Raw genomic sequence first — 19,829 nt, 5'->3', positions numbered from 1 at the left:
CCACGTCTGCACTTCACTCCATGTCCCCAGCCAGCCCCGAACTGAAACTCTCTCTAGCCCCTTCTCCTCCGGGCTTTGTCCCTTTCCGGGGCCAGGAGGTCACCTGATTCCTTTGTTCTCCAACCCTTTAGCTCTCACCTTGCAGGGGGGAAGGGCCCAGGCTATCAATTGCCAGGAAACAGGGTGTCGGCCATTCTCTGTGTCCAGACCCCTGCACACACCTGCCCTCCAGGGCTCTGCAACAATCATACACCCCCATCCCACCACCTAGATACTTAAGAACTGCATACGGGAAACTGAGGCACCCCCACAATATTTAGAAGAAACATTAAGAACAGTGCCGCTTCGTCACATCTCTCCCCCCTTCAAGACCGAACTGAGCGGGGTCACTTTAGCCAGCGACCTGGGGAAGTTCGAAGCCACCAACTTTCCCATGGATGCCACAGCATCTCTCCTGTTCCTTGGTGGGAGTTACACCAGGCCCTTCCACTTTCACGCCCTCCCTTAGGTCGGGGGTGGTCGATAGCACTCGCATGCCGCATGTGGGAAGATTTATGCGGCCCATGCCCTTTTTCCACCCCAGAACCCCCGGAGGTCAAACTGGGATCGGGTCTTCTCCCAGCGCTCTAGTCTGGAGGGCTGCAATTCGGGCTCTCTCGGTTAAGAGCCCCCATCTTGACCTGGGCCACATACTGTTCATTTACAGAACTAGCATGGAGACATCCCTTTCTCACCAACCTTGTCTCCCCAACAAGCTGGCCAAACACAGCCACTTGGTTATAGGACTGTTTAACTTTCTTAACAGCTTTCACTTCATCTGAGACCTTTTCAAAACTATCCACACTGGATCTTTCAACAGGAAAGTCAGTGGATCCATTCACAACAGAAAATTTCTGGCTGTTAGGAACTGAAACTTTCTTGATTAAATCACTTTCACACCCTGCAGTTGCAGTAAACTGCTTGCAAAGACCCCATGAGGATTCCTTTCCCTAGGGCTTTTCTATGCAACAATTCACCCTTCACAGAAATTCTGCCCTTACCCTCTTTACCTAGGGCTTGCTCTAGAGGAACACTTTCCTGAGCAACAACAGACTCTTTCTGGGTCTCACTTACATCCAGAATTACCTCTAGCCCATCAGGCAGATTCCTACACAATCCCCTTTCAGGCAAACTTACAGACTTCCTAGAGAAAAGGTTAGAAGCCTTCTCCTTCCCTTTGCCACACACAAGTTCAGGAATCTTTTCCTTCTTGCTACAGGTTTCCACACCCTCAGTAGGTAACACAATCAAATCACCTTTCTGCTCTCCTTGTGCCCTGGCTAGGATCTCACCCTGATTAGACAGATTTGCTATACCCTTTCCCAACCACACACTAGCAACAGGCAAAATACAAGCACCAGAATTGTCTGGTCTCTGGGATTTTACATAGACACTAACTGCATGCGACCTAGTTACAGGTTTCAGAGTAGCAGCCGTGTTAGTCTGTATTCGCAAAAAGAAAAGGAGTACTTGTGGCACCTTAGAGACTAACAAATTTATTTGAGCATAAGCTTTCGTGAGCTACAGCTCACTTCATCAGATGCATCCGATGAAGTGAGCTGTAGCTCACGAAAGCTTATGCTCAAATAAATTTGTTAGTCTCTAAGGTGCCACAAGTACTCTTTTTCTTTTTGAGATCTAGTTACAGGGCCATTCTCCCCAGCAGACACAAACTTAGGACCATTCCCTTTCTGGGCTTTAGCTGAATCCAGAACCAACTCTGAGACAACTGCACTATTCTCAACCATCACAAGCTGAAAGGCCCCTTCTGTCTGCTCCACAGACAAAGAAGAGCCGGACACACTTTCTCCTTTAACAGACACACAGCTTGGTATCTCATTCCCCTTGTCCCAGCATACAAGGCTGTTCACAGACAACTGCTTGGAGATCAGGGTAGCTCTCTCCATAGGCAAGTCAATACCCCTGACAGACACAGATACATTTCCTTCACTGTCACAATTCTCCACCCAGCAAACAGGTAAGGTCCAGGGACACTCATCTTCCACTCTCCTCACCTTTCCACACTGCTAACTAGACAAAGCCATCAGCTTACAAGGCTGCCTAGGCTCCTCCAAACTTTCCTTACCTTGCCACTCCCAACAGATCCCTTGCCCTGCCTGTGTGTCCCCGCACTCAGCTGGGGTCTCAGCTCCCACTGTGCTCAGTGCTGCCCTTGCTGTCCCAGTGGGGGTAGACAGCGAGCTCGCTGCTTTCCTCACTGCATCAGAGCCAGCCTGAGCCCCCTCTCCGGTGTGCAAGAGGGCGGGGAGCATCTCTCTGTCCCACCCAGCCCCAGGGGTCTGGTTACAGGGCAGGTAGCCTGAGCCTAGCAGCTCCTCCCTGCTACCAGCCAGGTCATCTGCATTTTCACTCCACCCCCACGAACATGATACAGTTCTGTGGTGACCTAGAATCCTATTTTTGACGTCTCCGACTCAAGGAATATTTCCAACACACCTCTAACCAACGTATTAACCCACAGGGACCTTCCTACCAATACTACAAAAAGAAGGATTCTGGGTGGACTCCTCCTGAAGGTCGAAATAACAGACTGGACTTCTACATAGAGTGCTTCCGCCAACGTGCACGGGCTGAAATTGTGGAAAAGCAGCATCACTTGCCCCATAACCTCAGCCATGCAGAACACAATGCCATCCACTGCCTCAGAAACAACTCTGACATCATAATAAAAAAGGCTGACAAAGGAGGGGCTGTCATCATCATGAATAGGTCGGAATATGAACAAGAGGCTACTAGGCAGCTCTCCAACACCACTTTCTACAAGCCATTACCCTCTGATCCCACTGAGGGTTACCAAAAGAAACTACAGCATTTGCTCAAGAAACTCCTTGAAAAAGCACAAGAACAAATCCACACAGACCCACCCCTGGAGCCCCGACCTGGGGTTTTCTATCTGCTACCCAAGATCCATAAACCTGGAAATCCTGGACGCCCCATCATCTCAGGCATTGGCACCCTGACAGCAGGATTGACTGGCTATGTAGACTCCCTCCGCAGGCCCTACGCTACCAGCACTCCCAGCTATCTTTGAGACACCACTGATTTCCTGAGGAAACTACAATCCATCGGTGATCTTCCTAAAAACACCATCCTGGCCACTATGGATGTAGAAGCCTCTACACCAACATTCCACACAAAGATGGACTCCAAGCCGTCAGGAACAGTATCCCTGATACTGTCACGGCTAACCTGGTGGCTGAACTTTGTGACTTTGTCCTCACCCATAACTATTTCACATTTGGGGACAATATATAAGTTTAAATCAGCAGCACTGCGATGGGTACCCGCATGGCCCCACAGTAAGCCAACATTTTTATGGCTGACTTAGAACAACGCTTCCTCGGCTCTCGTCCCCTAATGCCCCTACTCTACTTGTGCTACATTGATGACATCTTCATCATGTGGACCCATGGAAAAGAAGCCCTTGAGGAATTCCACTCTGATTTCAACAATTTCCATCCCACCATCAACCTCAACCTGGACCAATCCGCACAAGAGATCCACTTCCTGGACACAATGGTGCTAATAAGCGATGGTCACATAAACACCATCCTATATCAGAAACCTACTGACTGCTATTCCTACCTACATGCCTCTAGCTTTCATCCAGATCACACCACACGATCCATTATCTACAGCCAAGCTCTACGATATAACCGCAGTTGCTCCAACCCCTCAGACAGAGACAAACACCTACAAGATCTCTATCATGCATTCTTCCAACTACAATACCCACCTGCTGAAGTGAAGAAACAGATTGACAGAGCCAGAAGAGTACCCAGAAGTCACCTACTACAGGACAGGCCCAACAAAGAAAATAACAGAACGCCACTAGCCATCACCTTCAGCCCCTAACTAAAACCTCTCCAACGCATCATCAAGGATCTACAACCTATCCTGAAGGACGACCCATCACTCTCACAGATCTTGGGAGACAGGCCAATCCTTGCTTACAGACAGACCCCCAACCTGAAGCAAATACTCACCAGCAACTACACAACAGAACCACTAACCCAGGAACCTATCCTTGCAACAAAGCCTATTGCCAACTCTGTCCACATATCTATTCAGGGGACACCATCATAGGGCCTAATCACATCAGCCACACTATCAGAGGCTCGTTCACCTGCGCATCTACCAATGTGATATATGCCATCATGTGCCAGCAATGCCCCTCTGCCATGTACATTGGTCAAACTGGACAGTCTCTACGTAAAAGAATAAATGGACACAAATCAGACGTCAAGAATTATAACATTCAAAAACCAGTCAGAGAACACTTCAATCTCTCCGGTCACACGATTACAGACCTGAGAGTGGCTATCCTTCAACAAAAAAGCTTCAAAAACAGACTCCAACGAGAGACTGCTGAATTGGAATTAATTTGCAAACTGGATACAATTAACTTAGGCTTGAATAGAGACTGGGAGTGGATGAGTCATTACATAAAGTAAAACTATTTCCCCATGTTATTTCTCCCCCCACTCCACCCCCCACTCTTCCTCAGACGTTCTTGTTAACTGCTGGAAATGACCCACCTTGATTATCACCACAAAAGGTTTTCCTCCTTCCCCCCCTCCTTCCTGCTGGTAATAGCTCATCTTAAGTGATCACTCTCCTTACAGTGTGTATGATAAATTGTTTCATATTTTCTGTGTGCATATATAAATCTCCCTACTGTATTTTCCACCGAATGCATCTGATGAAGTGAGCTATAGCTCACGAAAGCTTATGCTCAAATTTTAGTCTCTAAGGTGCCACAAGTACTCCTTTTCTTTTTTGCGAATACAGACTAACGCGGCTGCTACTCTGAAACCTGCATTTTCACTGACATTTCCCTCTCCGCCGATTGGTTCCCTGGATTCAAATTCAAACCCTTGGCCGTTACAGGAGCAGGGCCTGGATCCTGTCCCAAAGAGACACAGTCACTCCCCAACAGGGTCTCGCAGCTGAAATCCTGGAGAACCCCAACGACCAGCCAGCCCCACCCCTCCTGGGTCTGCACAGGGATCTGGGCCATAGGCAGGGCCAGGGGCTTCATCACTGGGACCCTCACCCAGCTCACCCAGCCCCTTAGCATCTGAGGCTGCACCACCAGGGGCCTGACAACAGTTCTCTCTGTCCCAGGATCTCACCACCCCAGGAATGTCTCCCCATTGACCCTCACCTTCTGCTCCCACTGGAGGTCCAAGGGGCTTGGCCCCAGGAAACTCCACACAGACATATAGGTTGGGACCAGGAGTGGGAACCTGTCCACCTCCCCACCCATCTGGCTGACGGAGTCTATGGCCTTGGGACCCAGCAAGGGAGCTAGACACTGTGGTTTTTCCGCAGGGTTCCCCTCGTTCAAATCACCAGCCTGCTCAAAGGCAGTGAGGGGGGCATCCACATCCCCCCCCCCTCCTTAACCGGGGCAGCAATTTAGTAACGAGGTTCCCTGCGGAACTGGCACCCCGGGGTCTATCCCCAATCACCCCTGGGAAGTCCCCTCTGCCTCTCTGCTCCACCATCGCCAGTTCATGCTACTGCTGCTTCTGCAGCTTTTTCTCGGGCTCTCGCTGTCTCTCACAGTCCTCTCGCACTCTCGGACTCAGCTCCAATCCCGTCCGTCTCCGATCCCCTGATGGGGAACCTGATCGTGAAGACCTTCGTCTGGTCGGGGACAGGAGTCTTGGGGATGCCTGGCTACTACTCCAGCTGCTCCCAGATCCTGCTATAGCCCCATTTGGGTCAGGAATCTGCTCCTTAGAGCGGTCGTCCTCCTCCAGCTGCACAATGAACTGTGCTTTGGTGAACTTTCCAATGCGCAACCCTCTCTTTCTGCACAGGGTTACAATGTCCTTCCTAAGGAGATGGTGACAGGCCCTCACTCCGCTGTTCCCAAGTTGTTGTGAACTCACAGGCCTGTGTGCTCTCAGCTCCCCACGGTTTCCAGGGAGAACCCCTAGTGTGCCAGCCCTTCTCGAGGTCACCACCTCTTTGCCAGGGTCGAGCTGCAGACTCCTCCGCCCCGGGACTGCTCACTGCAATCCCCAGGGGAACCCTGTTACTGCAAAAGTCCTTCTCTCTCCCATGGCCAAGCCGCAGGCTCCTCCGCCCCTGAGATTGCTCACCGCAGTCCCCAGGGGGACCCCATTACTGCACAGTCCTTCTCGCTGGTCACACACTCCCAGGGGTTAACTGCCCCCCAAAACCGCTCCTCTCTAAGCCTTCAGCATGCCTGGTCCTCGTCAATCCCCTTCGTTTTACTGCTCCCCAGTCACTTACTGCAGGAAGGGCCATCCGCAGAGTGCAGTACATCCCACTGCTCCCACCAGTTGTCACGGAGTCCCCGGGCGATGCTCTGGAACTGCTCCCTACGAAGCCAGGCAGGACTCTGGGGAAGTCTCCTCTCTGGGAGCAGACTGTCGGCAGGACACACAGCTCACCCGGCTACCCCCTTCCTGGGTCTGACCTCGGAGCATTCAGCATCCTCTGCCCCTCCGTGCGCTTCCCACAGCGAGTCTGCCCAGGCGGGGTCCTGGGGAAGCCAGAGGGTCCTGCACCCCAACTTCGCAGCCAGACGTGACTCTCAGCCAGCCAGTAAAATAGAAGGTTTATTAGACAACAGGAGCATGGTCTAAAACAGAGCTTGTAGGTGCAGAGAACAGTACCCCTCAGCTAGGTCCATTTTGGGGGCAGTGAGCCAGACAACCACATCTGCACTTCACTCCATGTCCCCAGCCAGCCCCAAATTGCCTCCCCCTCCAGCCCCTCCTCCTCTGGGCTTTGACCCTTTCCGGGGCCAGGAGGTCACCTGATTCCTTTGTTCTCCAACCCTTTAGCTCTCACCTTGCAGGGGGAAGGGCCCAGGCCATCAGTTGCCAGGAAACAGGGTGTCGGCCATTCTCTGTGTCCAGACCCCTGCACATATCTGCCCTCTAGGGCTCTGCAACAATCATACACCCTTATCCTACCACCTAGATACTTAAGAACTGCATACGGGAAACTGTGGCACCCCCACAATATTTAGAGGAAACATTAAGAACAGTCCCGCTTCGTCACATCAGTCCCGCAGTGTCCCATCTTGGCTGCCTCGCTGGGAGAGAGACATACCTATAATGGAATAGCTCCAGAGAAGGGCATGGAAAAGAGTAGTTTGGTGTATGAGACACACCAGACAAGAGTTGCAAAGGCCAGGGTTGCTAAGCCTGGCAAGAAGAAGAGGTAGAGGGCACTCAGGCTGATATATTTGAGCTGATGCTAGGTCTAGTGGAGTCTGCTCGGTCCTTCATTTCTACAATTCTCCAGAACACGGGAACAAGCGAGCCCTCGATGAAAGTAATGGACCAATAAAGAGAATCGTTTTTCATCCAGCGCACAGTTCACAGTTGCTGGAGGTCAGGGAAACCAATACTGTGTCTGGGTGGGTAATTTTATCAGCAATAACAACCTCTGTAGTTAAGGGGTGTGAAATCTCCTGCATCAAGGCACCAGCTGATCTCTGTGGTCCCATTGTGATCACGGATCACATTTGCCCTTCACTTAGCGACCTGAGCATGGCTAGTCACATCAGAGACCATCTTCCCTTCCTCTGCAGCATCAGGTGAAAATGGCCAGTTCTAGAGATGGAAACTGATCAGCCCTTGGCACTGAACAGCCCCTGAACGCTGGGGAAATTCAGCACCAGCCTCGCCTGACAAATTGCCGCAGCGGGTTGAAGCAACCCTCTGATCCAAACCCTTTCTCGGCCTCCCACCCCAAACTTTCCAGAAGTTCAGCTCTGGATCAGAAGAATGGTGTGGGCCGAACCTGTCTTTACTTTGGCTGGACATGACTTTTCCTCTCAAAATGTTCGTTAATTTTACACCCTCTTCCAGTCCTACTGTTCTACGATCTGCCAAAAATCATTCATAGCACCTCCTGCTGGAGGAAAGTTGTGTTAGTGGTGAGATTGCCATTCCCCTCCAGTTACGATTGTGGCTAAATCAAAAACTCTCACAGAGAGACTGCGATGCTGAGTTTACTAAGGACATTAAAGTATGATCCTTGGTTGGAAGGTGCCACACATTAACGGCCTTAATTGCTGGTATGTGTGGGAGTTGGACACCCTATTTAGCAGCCTGCGTTTGAAAACTGGGCTCTGAGGGCTAAATGTAGCTCTGGTGTTAGCGTGAGTAACTTCATCTCAGGCAATACATTGGGTGCTTTATCACCCCAGGGCTCTGATCCCGAGGGTCAGGTCCTGAGCTGGGGGGTGTTCAGCGTTGCTACATGGACTGCAGCCGTCTCACCTGCATCAGCCAATATCCTGGGCACCACAATGGGGACGGGTCTCAGGTGATCCAAGAAGGAAATAAACAGTGATAAAGGTAAGGTGCTTGTGTGAGGCTAAAGAAGACTAGCTGAAACTTCTCCAGTCAGGGGCCCTGGCTTTTGGATGGTGTCCCTGATTTAAGAATATTCTTTATGCCTAAATGTTCCTTTCTGGTCTTTCCTGCCTGAGAAGTTTCAGTGAGGGAACTGGAGACAATTCTCCCGCCTTGCTGCAAGGTGTTATCTGTTCTGCAGACTAACTTCAGCGCACAAGGAAGTACGGGGGAGGGTGCCCAGGTCTGACTAGCTACAGCCAGAGAAGTAGGAAGGTTTCACCGTCAGCATCCAAGATGAATGGTCCCCACAGAGCAGTGGGAAAGGATTATGTTTGTTTTGCTTTTATGCTTCACGGAGCCCTTCCATCTCTCCTGAGCCAGCCTGCTAATCCAGCCTCTGGGTATGAGAGCAGCGGCAGTGGTTAACCTAGAACAAGGATACACATAACTGCATTCAGTGGAACCGCTGGAAGGAATCCATGAGCTCTGGGAAAGGAGTCACCCTTCTGGGCTTTCAACTAGACCTGCTAAAAGGTGCAGGGAATTCACACCACGCGGGCCAACGTTTACACCAGCTAGGAAATTTCCAAGGCATCAAAAGGGAATGGACAACAGAAGGGTCGCTTGTGAGAGCAATCATAATGCTAATCCCCCTTGCCCTTTGTGCTTCACTCTCACCTTAGAATGGTTCAGACAGCCTTGCATTCTGGCCAGCAGGGCACTCGGCCTACACTCAGTCACACGCACGTGTGAGTGTAACCGAAACCACCATGCAGCCTGGTGTTGTTTGCTGGGATAGAGAATTCTAGACCTGTCGGGCTGTAAGGGACCTCAAAATGTCACCGAGTCCTTCCCCAAGATCAAGGCAGGACCAAGCATACCTAGACAACCCCCGACAGGAGATTGTCCAACCCCCAATGACAGGGATTCCACAGCCTCCCTTGGAGACCTATTCCAGAGCTTCACCACCCTTAGAGTAAGAGATTTTTTCCTAATATCTCCCCTACCGCTCCCGTGCTGCAGATGATGTCGATATACTGCATGCTTGTAGAGTAATATGCAAATGAGGCTTTCTCCATATTATGCCCCTTTGTTTTTTATCCCCGGTTCAGGTAGGAAAAGCCCGACAGCCAACAACCTCCGTGTGTGAGAGAGTGTTTGATGTGCAGCTTCTAAGCCAAACTGACAGTTCCTTGCGGGCCTGACCTCTGAGTGCAAATCTTTCCTCCAAATTCCCTTCTGCTACTATAACCCCGTAGATCCCTTCAGGCTGTTTTCCATGCACTTTCCTCGAGAATTTGCTGCAGAAAGCAAGAGAGTTTTCTCTTCCTACAGCTCCCAATGCAGAGCCGAGAGGAGCAGCGAACCCAAATATCCCCCGAGGCATGTGAATGAAGCTGGTGAGGATGCTCTGCTAGCCAGCTGGACTGTGCAAGGCTGACAGGATGGGGCAGGCAGTGTCTTGTGTTGACATATTTCTGGAAATATTCCTGGTAGCGTTCGAGCTTTGAACAGCCCCTGCTGCTAACAAAGGCCATGTAACAGGAAATCTTTGACTCCAGCATTTTTTTTCCCTTCTGTTGCAATCTCTGTTGACAGATTAGATGCCTAGGGCCAAGTCTGCTCCTTTTCCCACACGTCCTCGCTGGAGCCCCCAGGGGAGTTCAGGTGCAGTTGGGAGAAGAATTGAAGTCCGGGGGGGGTGATGATGCAGCATTTGGCTCAATGTGTCCAAACCGGAGCAACCGTTAAAAGCTTTTCCTGCCCTTGATCTTTCTAAGCATCACCTCCCTTTTGAAGGCAGAGAATTTCCCCGTGAGCTGAGGGAGCGACTCTGGAACAAGGACACCATTTTGAGACACATTTGCCCAGAATAACCCTGATCATTGCTGTGCTTCCTTCCACAAAATGCACCTGCCTTCACTTTTGTTGTCTCTGTCTCACCTTAGGAACAGTGGCAGCAGCCAGTGCAGGTCCCCATTCTGTTCTCCTCAAACTTGATGGGAGTTTCGCTGTTGACTGAAATGGGAGCTGGAGGCAGCCCATCAGGTGGTGTGTTTCGGGGTTCAGACCCTGTGACAGCCTGGATCTGCTGGGAGCTTTACATCTGGCATGTTTTGGATTACCACATCCATTGCTTGGCCCCCACATTGTTTAATTTGGGAATGGATGGTTTCATGCACATGTCAATTCTCTGCCTATTTTCAGCCAATAAAATCCATCGATGTCCACAGGTTTGCCAGAGCACCAGTTCTAATCACGCCAAAGGATACCATCGGTTCTGCTCTTGCCCTGCACGTGTCCCCAGCATTATGTCCATTTCCAGGACAGAACTGAGCCATCATTCCCCAGCAAATGGACCCTCACCTATTTCCTGTCCCGAGGCAGCATATATTTACTCTGCACAGCAGATGGCTTCGGTGGCATTTAAAGGATCGTCTCTCTTGCTTTGTAGCCTGGGAAGCACTAAATGGCCGCTGGGCCTGATTAATAACTGAAGTTAAACTCTGTTGTATAACTCAGGCATAGCTCATAAGCCCAGCAGGTTCCAGGATGAATAATCCAACGCATCAGATGTCACAATTACTGAGCAAGTCAACCCAGCAGAGAAGCCAAATGGAGCCAAATTGGATTTTACCTAAATGCAGCATCTTGAATTAGTAACATTTAGGGTGATCAGATGTCCCAGTTTTATAGGGACAGACCCGATAGTTGGGGCTTTGTTTTACAAAGGCACCTCTTACCACCCACCCTGTCCTGATTTTTCACACTTGCTGTCTGGTCACCCTATTAACACTGGCTATTTTGTTTCTCTGATTGAAACTAAGCTCTGAAAGACGTTTATTGACGATGTGGGAGCCTGGAGTCGCTTTGGATAATATGCTCCAGTGCTTCCCAGTGCAGATTGCAGAGACCTTCATGGTTAAGGTTAGAAGCCAAACAACAGCATCATGAGGCCATGAAAATTGGCTATCCACATGTGACAGATGGGGAAATAGGTGGGCATGGGAGAAGGGGCTAGTTTTCACATTGTCCCCAGTTTGGAAGCAGAGGCCCTGCTGCTGCCCGGTGCAGCCAGAGCTGCCAGTGGCGTGATATCCCTCAGACCTTGCGTGGCTGGGGCACCCAGAGCCTTCAATGAGCAGCCTTCCCCTCACACCTGTGTCTGCTGGGCTTGGGATGAATCCAGCAATTGTTTGCATTGCTGAACATTTCAGGGGCCTCCGGATGTTATTTACTGGTCCATTCTGGCCCTTGTGCAGCTTGCTCCAGGTTTGCTGGGGGCAGAGACAGCCCCCTGCTTACACCCCACTCTGGGAGGGACCCAGTCTCTGTTAGCTCTTCTTTTCAGCACATCATTCTGAAAACACAGGCAGGAATGAGGCAAAACCAGTCGGCTTTAAGGCAGGGTGGGCACTCTGCCCTCAGCTGCCCCCTGGAATGAGGTCGTTATAGTTTTATAAGAGGCACAGACTCTCCCAATAAATCTGTGACATGTATGCTCTGCAGCTGACTCTTGGCAGCTTGTGAAACAGTTATTAAAAGATCTGGAGCCAGATCCTGACCTCACTTACAGCAGGGTAAACAAGGCCTGACTCCCTGGAGGTGTAAAACGAGTGGATGTAAGGTCAGAACCAGACCTGCTGTCCAGCCCAACCCAAGTCGGTATGGGACTGGGGGAGAATTCCAGCCCTCCGCTGTTTTGAGGAACACCCATGAAATGGAGGACACTGTTATCCAGCGCCACCCCAAGCCGATTCCCTGGTAGGTACAAAAATGCATATGCCCCTCTGTGTCTCATTTGGGTGTGCAATTATCATGACGACCGCAGGCGCATCCTGGATTTTCATGGCCATTTACGTATCTAGTGCATTATTGCATGTGTTGCGTGCCCCTACTGCCATGCAATTGGGTGCATGAGCTTGTGAGACCTAGACACTTACTTTAGATGGGTCTTAAAGAGTGTCTGAACACAAGTAGTTCAGAGGGGCCCAAGAGGCCTACGTTTACAACAGACTCTAGGGAGAGAAAAAGGTGTTTAGGGAAGGGGTGCAGAAGTAGGCCAGGCATAAGGAGAAAGTCTGGGCTGACAAGAACCCAATCCTGCACTCCTTACTCTGGCAAAATTCCCATTTGAAGCCCCTGGTCCAAATTCATCCCATGGGAAACATCAGTGGGGATTCATCTGGCCCAATGACATCAGGGGGCGTTTTGCCTGACAAAAGGCAGATCAGGGTCTGGGTGAAATGACAGGAATCCACAGAAACAGCCAAGCACAGAGACATGAGGCTGGTTTTTAAATCGGACCTCTCCACCAGCATTGTTGACAGCATCCTGCAACCAAAGGGGAATGACAATTGGGTCGGGATACCGGGGGCCCGATGCAGGTTAGGTGCACAGCGCTGCATACACAAGCTGGGTCGCTGTGTGTGCAAATTACCCGCACTGCCCATTTACAGCGCCACGCCCTGAGATCTGTACGTAAGGGCAGAGACAGCACATGCAGACCGGGCGTGCAATCCCACAGGTTTCTGTGGGGTTAGCCTCCCCGCAAACCTGGCCTGGGGTGTCAGATGAAAAGACAGAAGGAGATTAATGCCCACCCCCCTCTCGACTGGGAGGTCTCAGTCATTTGGTCCCTGTTTAGAGCCCCGCTTGTCAGCTTGGCGCTGAAAGGGGCCTTTCTCCCCTTGGGGGATGTGGTTTAAAAATAACCTGGCGCTGACCGCAGCAGGTGTCATTAATCATACGCTGGACTCCACTGCCAGGCCTGGGGTGAGACAGGCACCAAGGCTTGGGCTATTTTAATTCCAGGGCCGATCTCAGGCGTGTTCGGGGAGCTGTGATGAGGTATTGGCTGGTAACAAAGGATGCAGAGGAGCAGGTGTGCCAAGCTAGCACCATGATTCAGTCTGCGGGCAGGCAGCCTGCTCTTAGTGTCCCTGGGGGGGTGACACCCACCCAGCTGGGCTGGCCAGCAGAGGCCGAGAGCAGAAATAAAGGGGAAGTTACAGCATAATGCACAGAGGAGGGCAGCAAACCCCACAAAACTGCAGTCTGCAAGAAGGAACCGCTGTGCTGAGCATCTTGGAGGGTGCAAGGGCCAGGGTAGAGGTGGTGCGAACCCGGGATTTCATCTCCCTCTCTTCAGGATCTGCTCGTCTGCTCAGCAGAGTAAGGCAGGGACAGGGAGGCAAGGGGTGGCTTCAGTGTGGCACCCTTTGCACAGGGATGGTGAGCTCCAAGCCCTTCGTGGGGGGCAGTGGGTAAGCCTCGGGGCTGAACCAAACCCTAGAGTTGGAAATCCTTCAGCTTGGGAGAAATTGCCACCAGGATGTGAACTTTGTGGCTAGAGTGAGCTGAACCGGACCCCTGCACCCCAGACACCCCTGAGTGAGACTTGGGGAGCTGTGATATGAACGCAGATCCACATGTCACAACTAGACCTCATCCCCACCCCTGGCTCTGCAATGAGCCAAACCAAAACCCTGGCTCTGAGCTTCCCAGGACTTTGGGGAAATTCATGTCTGGATCCAGATCCAAACTTTGCAGCTGGGGCCTGTCTCTGGGCAGCAGAGGGGAGGAAGAGATTGCTCCATATGGGTTAGTGGGTGGAAGGGGGGCAGAGGCTCTGCAGCAGAGGAGACACCCACCCCGCCCCCCACCCAGCAATGGCACTGGTGGAGGGTTACGTCCCAGTTGCAGAGCCAGTGAAGGAGGGAGGAGTCTAGCTGCTCCCAGCGCAGGGGAAGTCAAGTGTTTGCAATTCAAATATTTGTGTTTGCATTTTTGGTGGGCTTTTCTAGTGTCCCAGAGAGCTAGGGCTGGGGTCTGAGTAACGTGAAATCCCGCCCCCCCCCCACCCAGTACAGAGCAGCTGCCGGACAGTGCAATTGCTGCAAGGAGCCCAGATCTCGCCATGTGAATCCATCCGTGGCTCCCGGAGCCACAAAGGCAACAGGGAGCCGAAAACCGAGCCACGGAGGCCTAGCAGAGTCTGTAGGAGGCAGAGCCCCGTTCATAGGCTGGCGAGCGGGCTGCAACCACCTGGAATGATCCCTTGAACCTTTCAGTGCACTGGGCTTTCTGTGGCTGGAGAGCTCTGGGCAGGGATAGTGAGAGGCTGGGAACGGCGACAGGGGATGGATCACTTGATGATTCCCTGTTCTGTTCATTCCCTCTGGGGCACCTGGCACTGGCCACGGTCGGGAGACAGGACACTGGGCTAGATCGAGCTTTGGTCCGACCCAGTCTGGCCATCATGGGCGGTGCGTGAAGCACTGGCTGGGGGAGGCTAGCCTCCAGCCCCGCCACTTCCGCGCTCCCCGGAACCCAGAGTCACCCCACCGCAGCTGCCACCCTCCCCCACCCCCCGAGGCTGGCTAGTGCCCACAGCCACTGCAGTCCCGGGAAGGTGGGCAGGATGGCCCCAATCCCTGGAGCCCAGGAGCGCTGCCTGGGGGTGCAGGTGGAGTGTGGGTGGGGCCACACCTGCCTGTTTGGGGAGAGACACCCTCCCCCAGCCTCCCCTACCTGCCACCCACAATGGCCATTCTTATCTTATGATCTGAGCCGGGGGCTGGGGCGGGGGTGTGAGATTACTGCTCCCCAAGGCAGACTGGGGTCCCCACTATACAAACACCATCAGACGACAGCTCAGCTCATTCTCCTGCCGGACACAGAGAGCCTGGCCTGCTCGAAGTGCCAGTGTGAAGACATCTCCCATTAGCAGAGGTCTGGGTCAGATGGCAGCAGGGAGGGGCCAAAACCACCCTCATACGCTCAGCGAGAAAGGAGACGAGGGCTGGCCTGGTGAACAAAGGGCCTTTACGCCACTTGGGCTACTGTTTCTGCCCGCCGTGACCATCCCTGGGCAAGGGCGGCTGGGCATACGGGGCACTCTGCCAGTCACCTCAGGCCTGGGCCCTCTACGGCATGGCTCGTTAGTCTTCCACAGGGCATGGGCCAATCTCTCCCCTGGTATAAATGGGCACAAGTCCATTCACATCACTGCGCGGCTTCTTCTTACAGCCTGGCTGGCTCTGGCCCATGGTTTGTGATTGCTCTGACCCACTGCAATGTGACAGAGTTGCACCAGGGCGGGTGTATTTAATACCCAAGCAGAGCCTTGTGCCCTCCTGGCCTGAGGGCTCAGGAAATACGCCTGCTGTCGTTTGACAAGCAGGGTGGGGATGAACGCAACAGTGGTGCGGGGCAGGTGGGAGGGAGCAGCGAGCCAAGCAGCAGCATGTAACGAGGCACAGACCTGTCTCGGTGTAGCACAGAGGGGATTGTGGCAGACAGTGGCACAGACGGCTCTTGTCAGGGATCTGGGGTTGTGTCCCCCCTTCTCTGGCCTGGTGCTATAGCTAATTACTAGGGAGCATCAACGCCAGGGCCCCCCTCTCCTTCCCATCTGATAGTGCCCGTTAGGTGCCCTGGGTAATTTTCCCAGCAGTAATGCAAAAAGTGCGCTAACGAGAGGAATTTGGGCCCCCTGCCCTGCCACCCTGTTTATTTAAGGAGTGGTTTGAAAAGCCGTCGAGGGAGAAATGGACCTTGGAGAGGAGAGGAGGGGAGGGGGCGCGGGCGGGGGCGGGGGCGAGGGGAGGTATGATTGAAAGCTAGTGGGAAAGACACGTCAGGGAGCCAGGGAACTGGAGGGTGGCGTTCCTCATAGCAAGCTAGGAGGCTGCCCGTGTGGGTCTAGGTGCAAAGGAGAAGCCCTCATGACCTGGACCGAGGATGCCCTGCAGAGGGCACTACCAGCCCTGGACAGGGCGTCTCACTCTGGCTCTGTCTACACTGCAGGCAGGAGGTCTGAGCGTGGGCCGGGTAGACACAAGCTTTGATTGAGTGTGTACTCAGGGTCCCGGGCGAGTCTGGCCCCTGCCGCCACCCCTAGCGAGAGCAAAAGCCAGCTCTGAATTGCCTGAACTGCAATCACGCCTCCTGACTGCAACATAGATGGACCCTCTCTCTCTGGCAAGACCGGCTGCCCAAAAGAGCTTGCAATCTGCAAAGACATGACAAAGGAAGGGTTGCTATCCCCATTTCACAGACAGGGAATTGAGGCCCACAGAGCTTGCAGCAGGATTGCCAGGCATTTAGGAGAGTGAGCTGACGCATCCCCTGCAAATGCCCGGTATCACTACAAATGGATCTGACTATGGGCAGAACCCGCTTTAGGGGCGGGAGAACAGAGTCCTTGTTGTCAACTTCCAGGGGTGGCAAATCAAGACTGGGGAGGACGGTGCAGAAATTTCCAGACTGCCACTCGGAGGAGGGAGGGGGTGCGCCCTGGGCAGCAAACACCAGAATACTTAGGCCTAGTGCTGACAGTGGGCGTTTAGTACAAGACCAAGCACACAGGCTGGAGTGGTTGGGACAAGAATTCAGCAATATAAGAATGGCCATACTGGGTCAGACCAAAGGTCCACCTAGCCCAGTATCCTGCCTTCTGACAGTGGCCAATGCCAGGTGCCCCAGAGGGAATGAACAGAACAGGTAAATATCCAGTGATTCATCCCCTGTCGCTCATTTCCAGCTTCTGGCAACCAGAGGCTCAGGACACCATCCCTGTCCATCCTGGCTAATAGCTATTGATGGACCTAGCCTCCATGAACTTATCTAGTTCTTTTTTGAACCCTGTTATAGTCTTGGCCTTCACAACATCCTCTGGCAAGGAGTTTCACAGGTTGACTGTGTGTTATGTGAAAAAAATACTTCCTTTTGTTTGTTTTAAACCTGCTGCCAATTAATTTCATTTGGTGACCCCTAGTTCTTGTGTTATGAGAAGGAGTACATAACACTTCCTTATTTACTTTCTCCACACCAGTCATGATTTTATAGACCTCTATCATATCCCCCCATAGCCGTCTCTTTTCCAAGCTGAAAAGTCTCCGTCTTATTAATCGCTCCTCATATGGAAGCCGTTCCGTACCCCTAATCATTTTTGTTGCCTTGTTCTGAACCTTTTCCAATTCCAATACATCGTTTTTGAGATGGGGCGACCACATCTGCATGCAGTATTCAAGGTGTGGACGTACCATGGATTTATATAGCGGCAATATGATATTTTCTCTCTTATTATCAATCCCTTTCTTAATGATTCCCAACATTCTGTTCACTTTTTTGACTGCCGCTGCACATTGAGTGGATGTTTCAGAGAAACCTCCTTCCCCAGCCATCAAGCCGGCTCCTCGCTCCCAACTGAGATAAAGCAGGAATCCTTCTAAAAATCCTGGATTGCAAAGTGCCCTCAAAGTCCCCAAAGCAAAAGCAGACAAACAATACCAAACAGAGGGATCAAGCTGCAGCGTCAGTGTTGGGAAACCAGCTGGCAGAAGAACTGGGTCACTCTAGATATGGCCCTAGGAGAAGTCCTGGGCCCCCTGAATCCAAGGCCATGTGGGGGCAGGGCAAAGGCACAGTTTGCCTCGTCCCCCCCCATTTGAGAGGGCACCACACCGCGTGGTGTTGTGACCTGCTGCAGGGGGTTGCGGCACCACCCAGGTTTGGGCTGGCTGCCCCTCCATGATGGATCAAACCTGTGTGACCCTGTGCCCAAGGCCATGATACTCAGAGCAGGGACAGGACCCCCACTGCAGGTGAGTCCAGGGCGGGCTCGCTCTGTCCCCCGGGACATCCCCTCAGAGGTATTTTTTTTCTGAAAGGGGGCTCAGATCCAGGTTTTGCCCCAGGCTCCCAAAATATGCGGCCCTGCCTGAATCGCACGGCTGAACGTTCTGGGTTCTCTTGCTCATGCCAGAGGGACAAGCTGCTCCTTTCTCGCTGGTTCCTCCAGGACAGGAGTTTTGCTTCTAAAGAGGATTTGGCAGCCCCGGGGATGACCCGAACGACATCTCTAAGGGACCCTAAATCACTCCTAAAGTGCCCTCGCTGGAGTCCATGTTCCTCTAAGCTCTAGGACGAGCTTTGGCTGGGATGTATTCCCGGCGGATTTTCCTTGCAGCAGATTCAGTTAAATACAGGCCCCAGCCTCCTCAGATATTATAAATAGAAACGGGCAGGGAAATATATTTGCCTCCATGTCACTTCCCTGCACCCTGCAGGGTCACAGCTGGTGCTGATCAGGGAGGGACAGACTGGGAAATGTGGCTGTGCTGGGACCATGGGGGAGAATCCAAAGCAGGGGCAGGCAGGGGAGATTTGGGGCTGGAGCTGAGCAGAGACCTCATCCCTGCCTGCAGGATGGGAGAGTTTCTCTTCCCATTTCTTGCTGGGGTCACTCCATGGGTCCTTGGAGGAGCAGGCAGATAACCAGGGTCCAGGCAGAGGGGAAAGGGGGGGAGGCAGCCCAGGGGAGGGACAGAGGCAGGGTGTGGGTGGGTGTGTGTGTCTGTGTGTGTGTGTGAACTTTTATGATTACATGTGAAACTTGAGCTCCCTGCAGTGGGCTAGGAAAGAAAAAAGACAGAAATATTGTTTTTAAACACTTTTTTTCCCGCAAGAGGGCCAGGGCTGCTGCACAGCCAGGAGAACGATAAAAGGGCTGGGAGAGCTGGGGCTGCTTGGAGGGGCGAGGACTGAGGAAGTGCCAAAATTACATGATTTAGACTTCATTTAAAGAGCCCAATAACTTGTCCTGTGCAAACAGTGGCTTGAAAACTGCAGCCTGGAGTGCAATGTCCCCACCCCCTCTGCAGCTTTCAGCTAGGAACAGGGAGTGCGGGGTCTAGCTGGGGCGGCGTGTGGAACAGCTGGAGCAGAGGTCTCAGAGCACCATGCACGGTGTAAATCTCAAGCTGGTGGCCTTTGCCTGGGTGACGGTGGCTTTCTGGGCGGACGGCGGCCAGTGGAGGGTGACAGGCGGCGGGAGCAGGCGGCGATCCCACCGGGTCCAGCAGGGGCAGTGCAGTTATACCTTCGTCCTGCCCGAGGCCGATCCGCAGCCCTGCCCACCGACGAGGGCGACCCTCCGGGCCAACACGCTGCAGGGGGACTCGCCCGCCGCCACGCTGCAGACCCACAACTGGTCCGCACAGCGCGTGCAGCAGCTGGAGAGGGTCCTGGAGAACACCACCCAGTGGCTGCTGAAGGTAAGGGGGCGCACCTGGCTGCGGAGGTGGAGGGGCCACAGTGGGGAGAAGGTTCTCACCACCACTGCCATGCCCCTTGTCTCATTACCCTCAGGGCAGTCGCCCTGATGCTCCGGTGATGGGCATGGATTGGAACGATGAATGGAGGGATGATGGGCAGGGGGAGTTCGTACTGCACTGGACGACTCAGTGGGCACAGGTTTGGGTCCAACTTCCAAGACCTTTAATGATCTGGCTCCCAAGCACCTTCCTGAGCTTCTGCCCTTGTGAATTCTATCCCATCCCCTGAACCTCGGCAGGATAGGTCTGTCATGGCTGGGAAGGGACTTGCTCCTGTCATTGCCTGGGCACCGCC

General features: G+C 52.8%; 1 protein-coding gene across 1 annotated transcript in view; it reads left to right on the top strand.

The window, feature by feature from the left end:
- The first annotated feature begins 18,778 nt into the window (after nucleotides 1-18,778).
- The window catches only part of ANGPT4 (angiopoietin 4), a 43,500-nt gene continuing 42,449 nt past the window's right edge, over nucleotides 18,779-19,829 (top strand). Inside the window, exon 1 of the mRNA XM_038370412.1 lies at nucleotides 18,779-19,474. Within this exon, the coding sequence (XP_038226340.1) occupies nucleotides 19,160-19,474 (315 nt within the window). The 5' untranslated portion in view covers nucleotides 18,779-19,159. The remainder of the gene's footprint in view (nucleotides 19,475-19,829) is intronic.

The sequence above is a fragment of the Dermochelys coriacea genome, chromosome 13 (genome assembly GCF_009764565.3).
Source record: "Dermochelys coriacea isolate rDerCor1 chromosome 13, rDerCor1.pri.v4, whole genome shotgun sequence".
Classification (NCBI taxonomy): domain Eukaryota; kingdom Metazoa; phylum Chordata; order Testudines; family Dermochelyidae; genus Dermochelys; species Dermochelys coriacea.
This window is presented reverse-complemented; position numbering and strand designations above follow the sequence as displayed.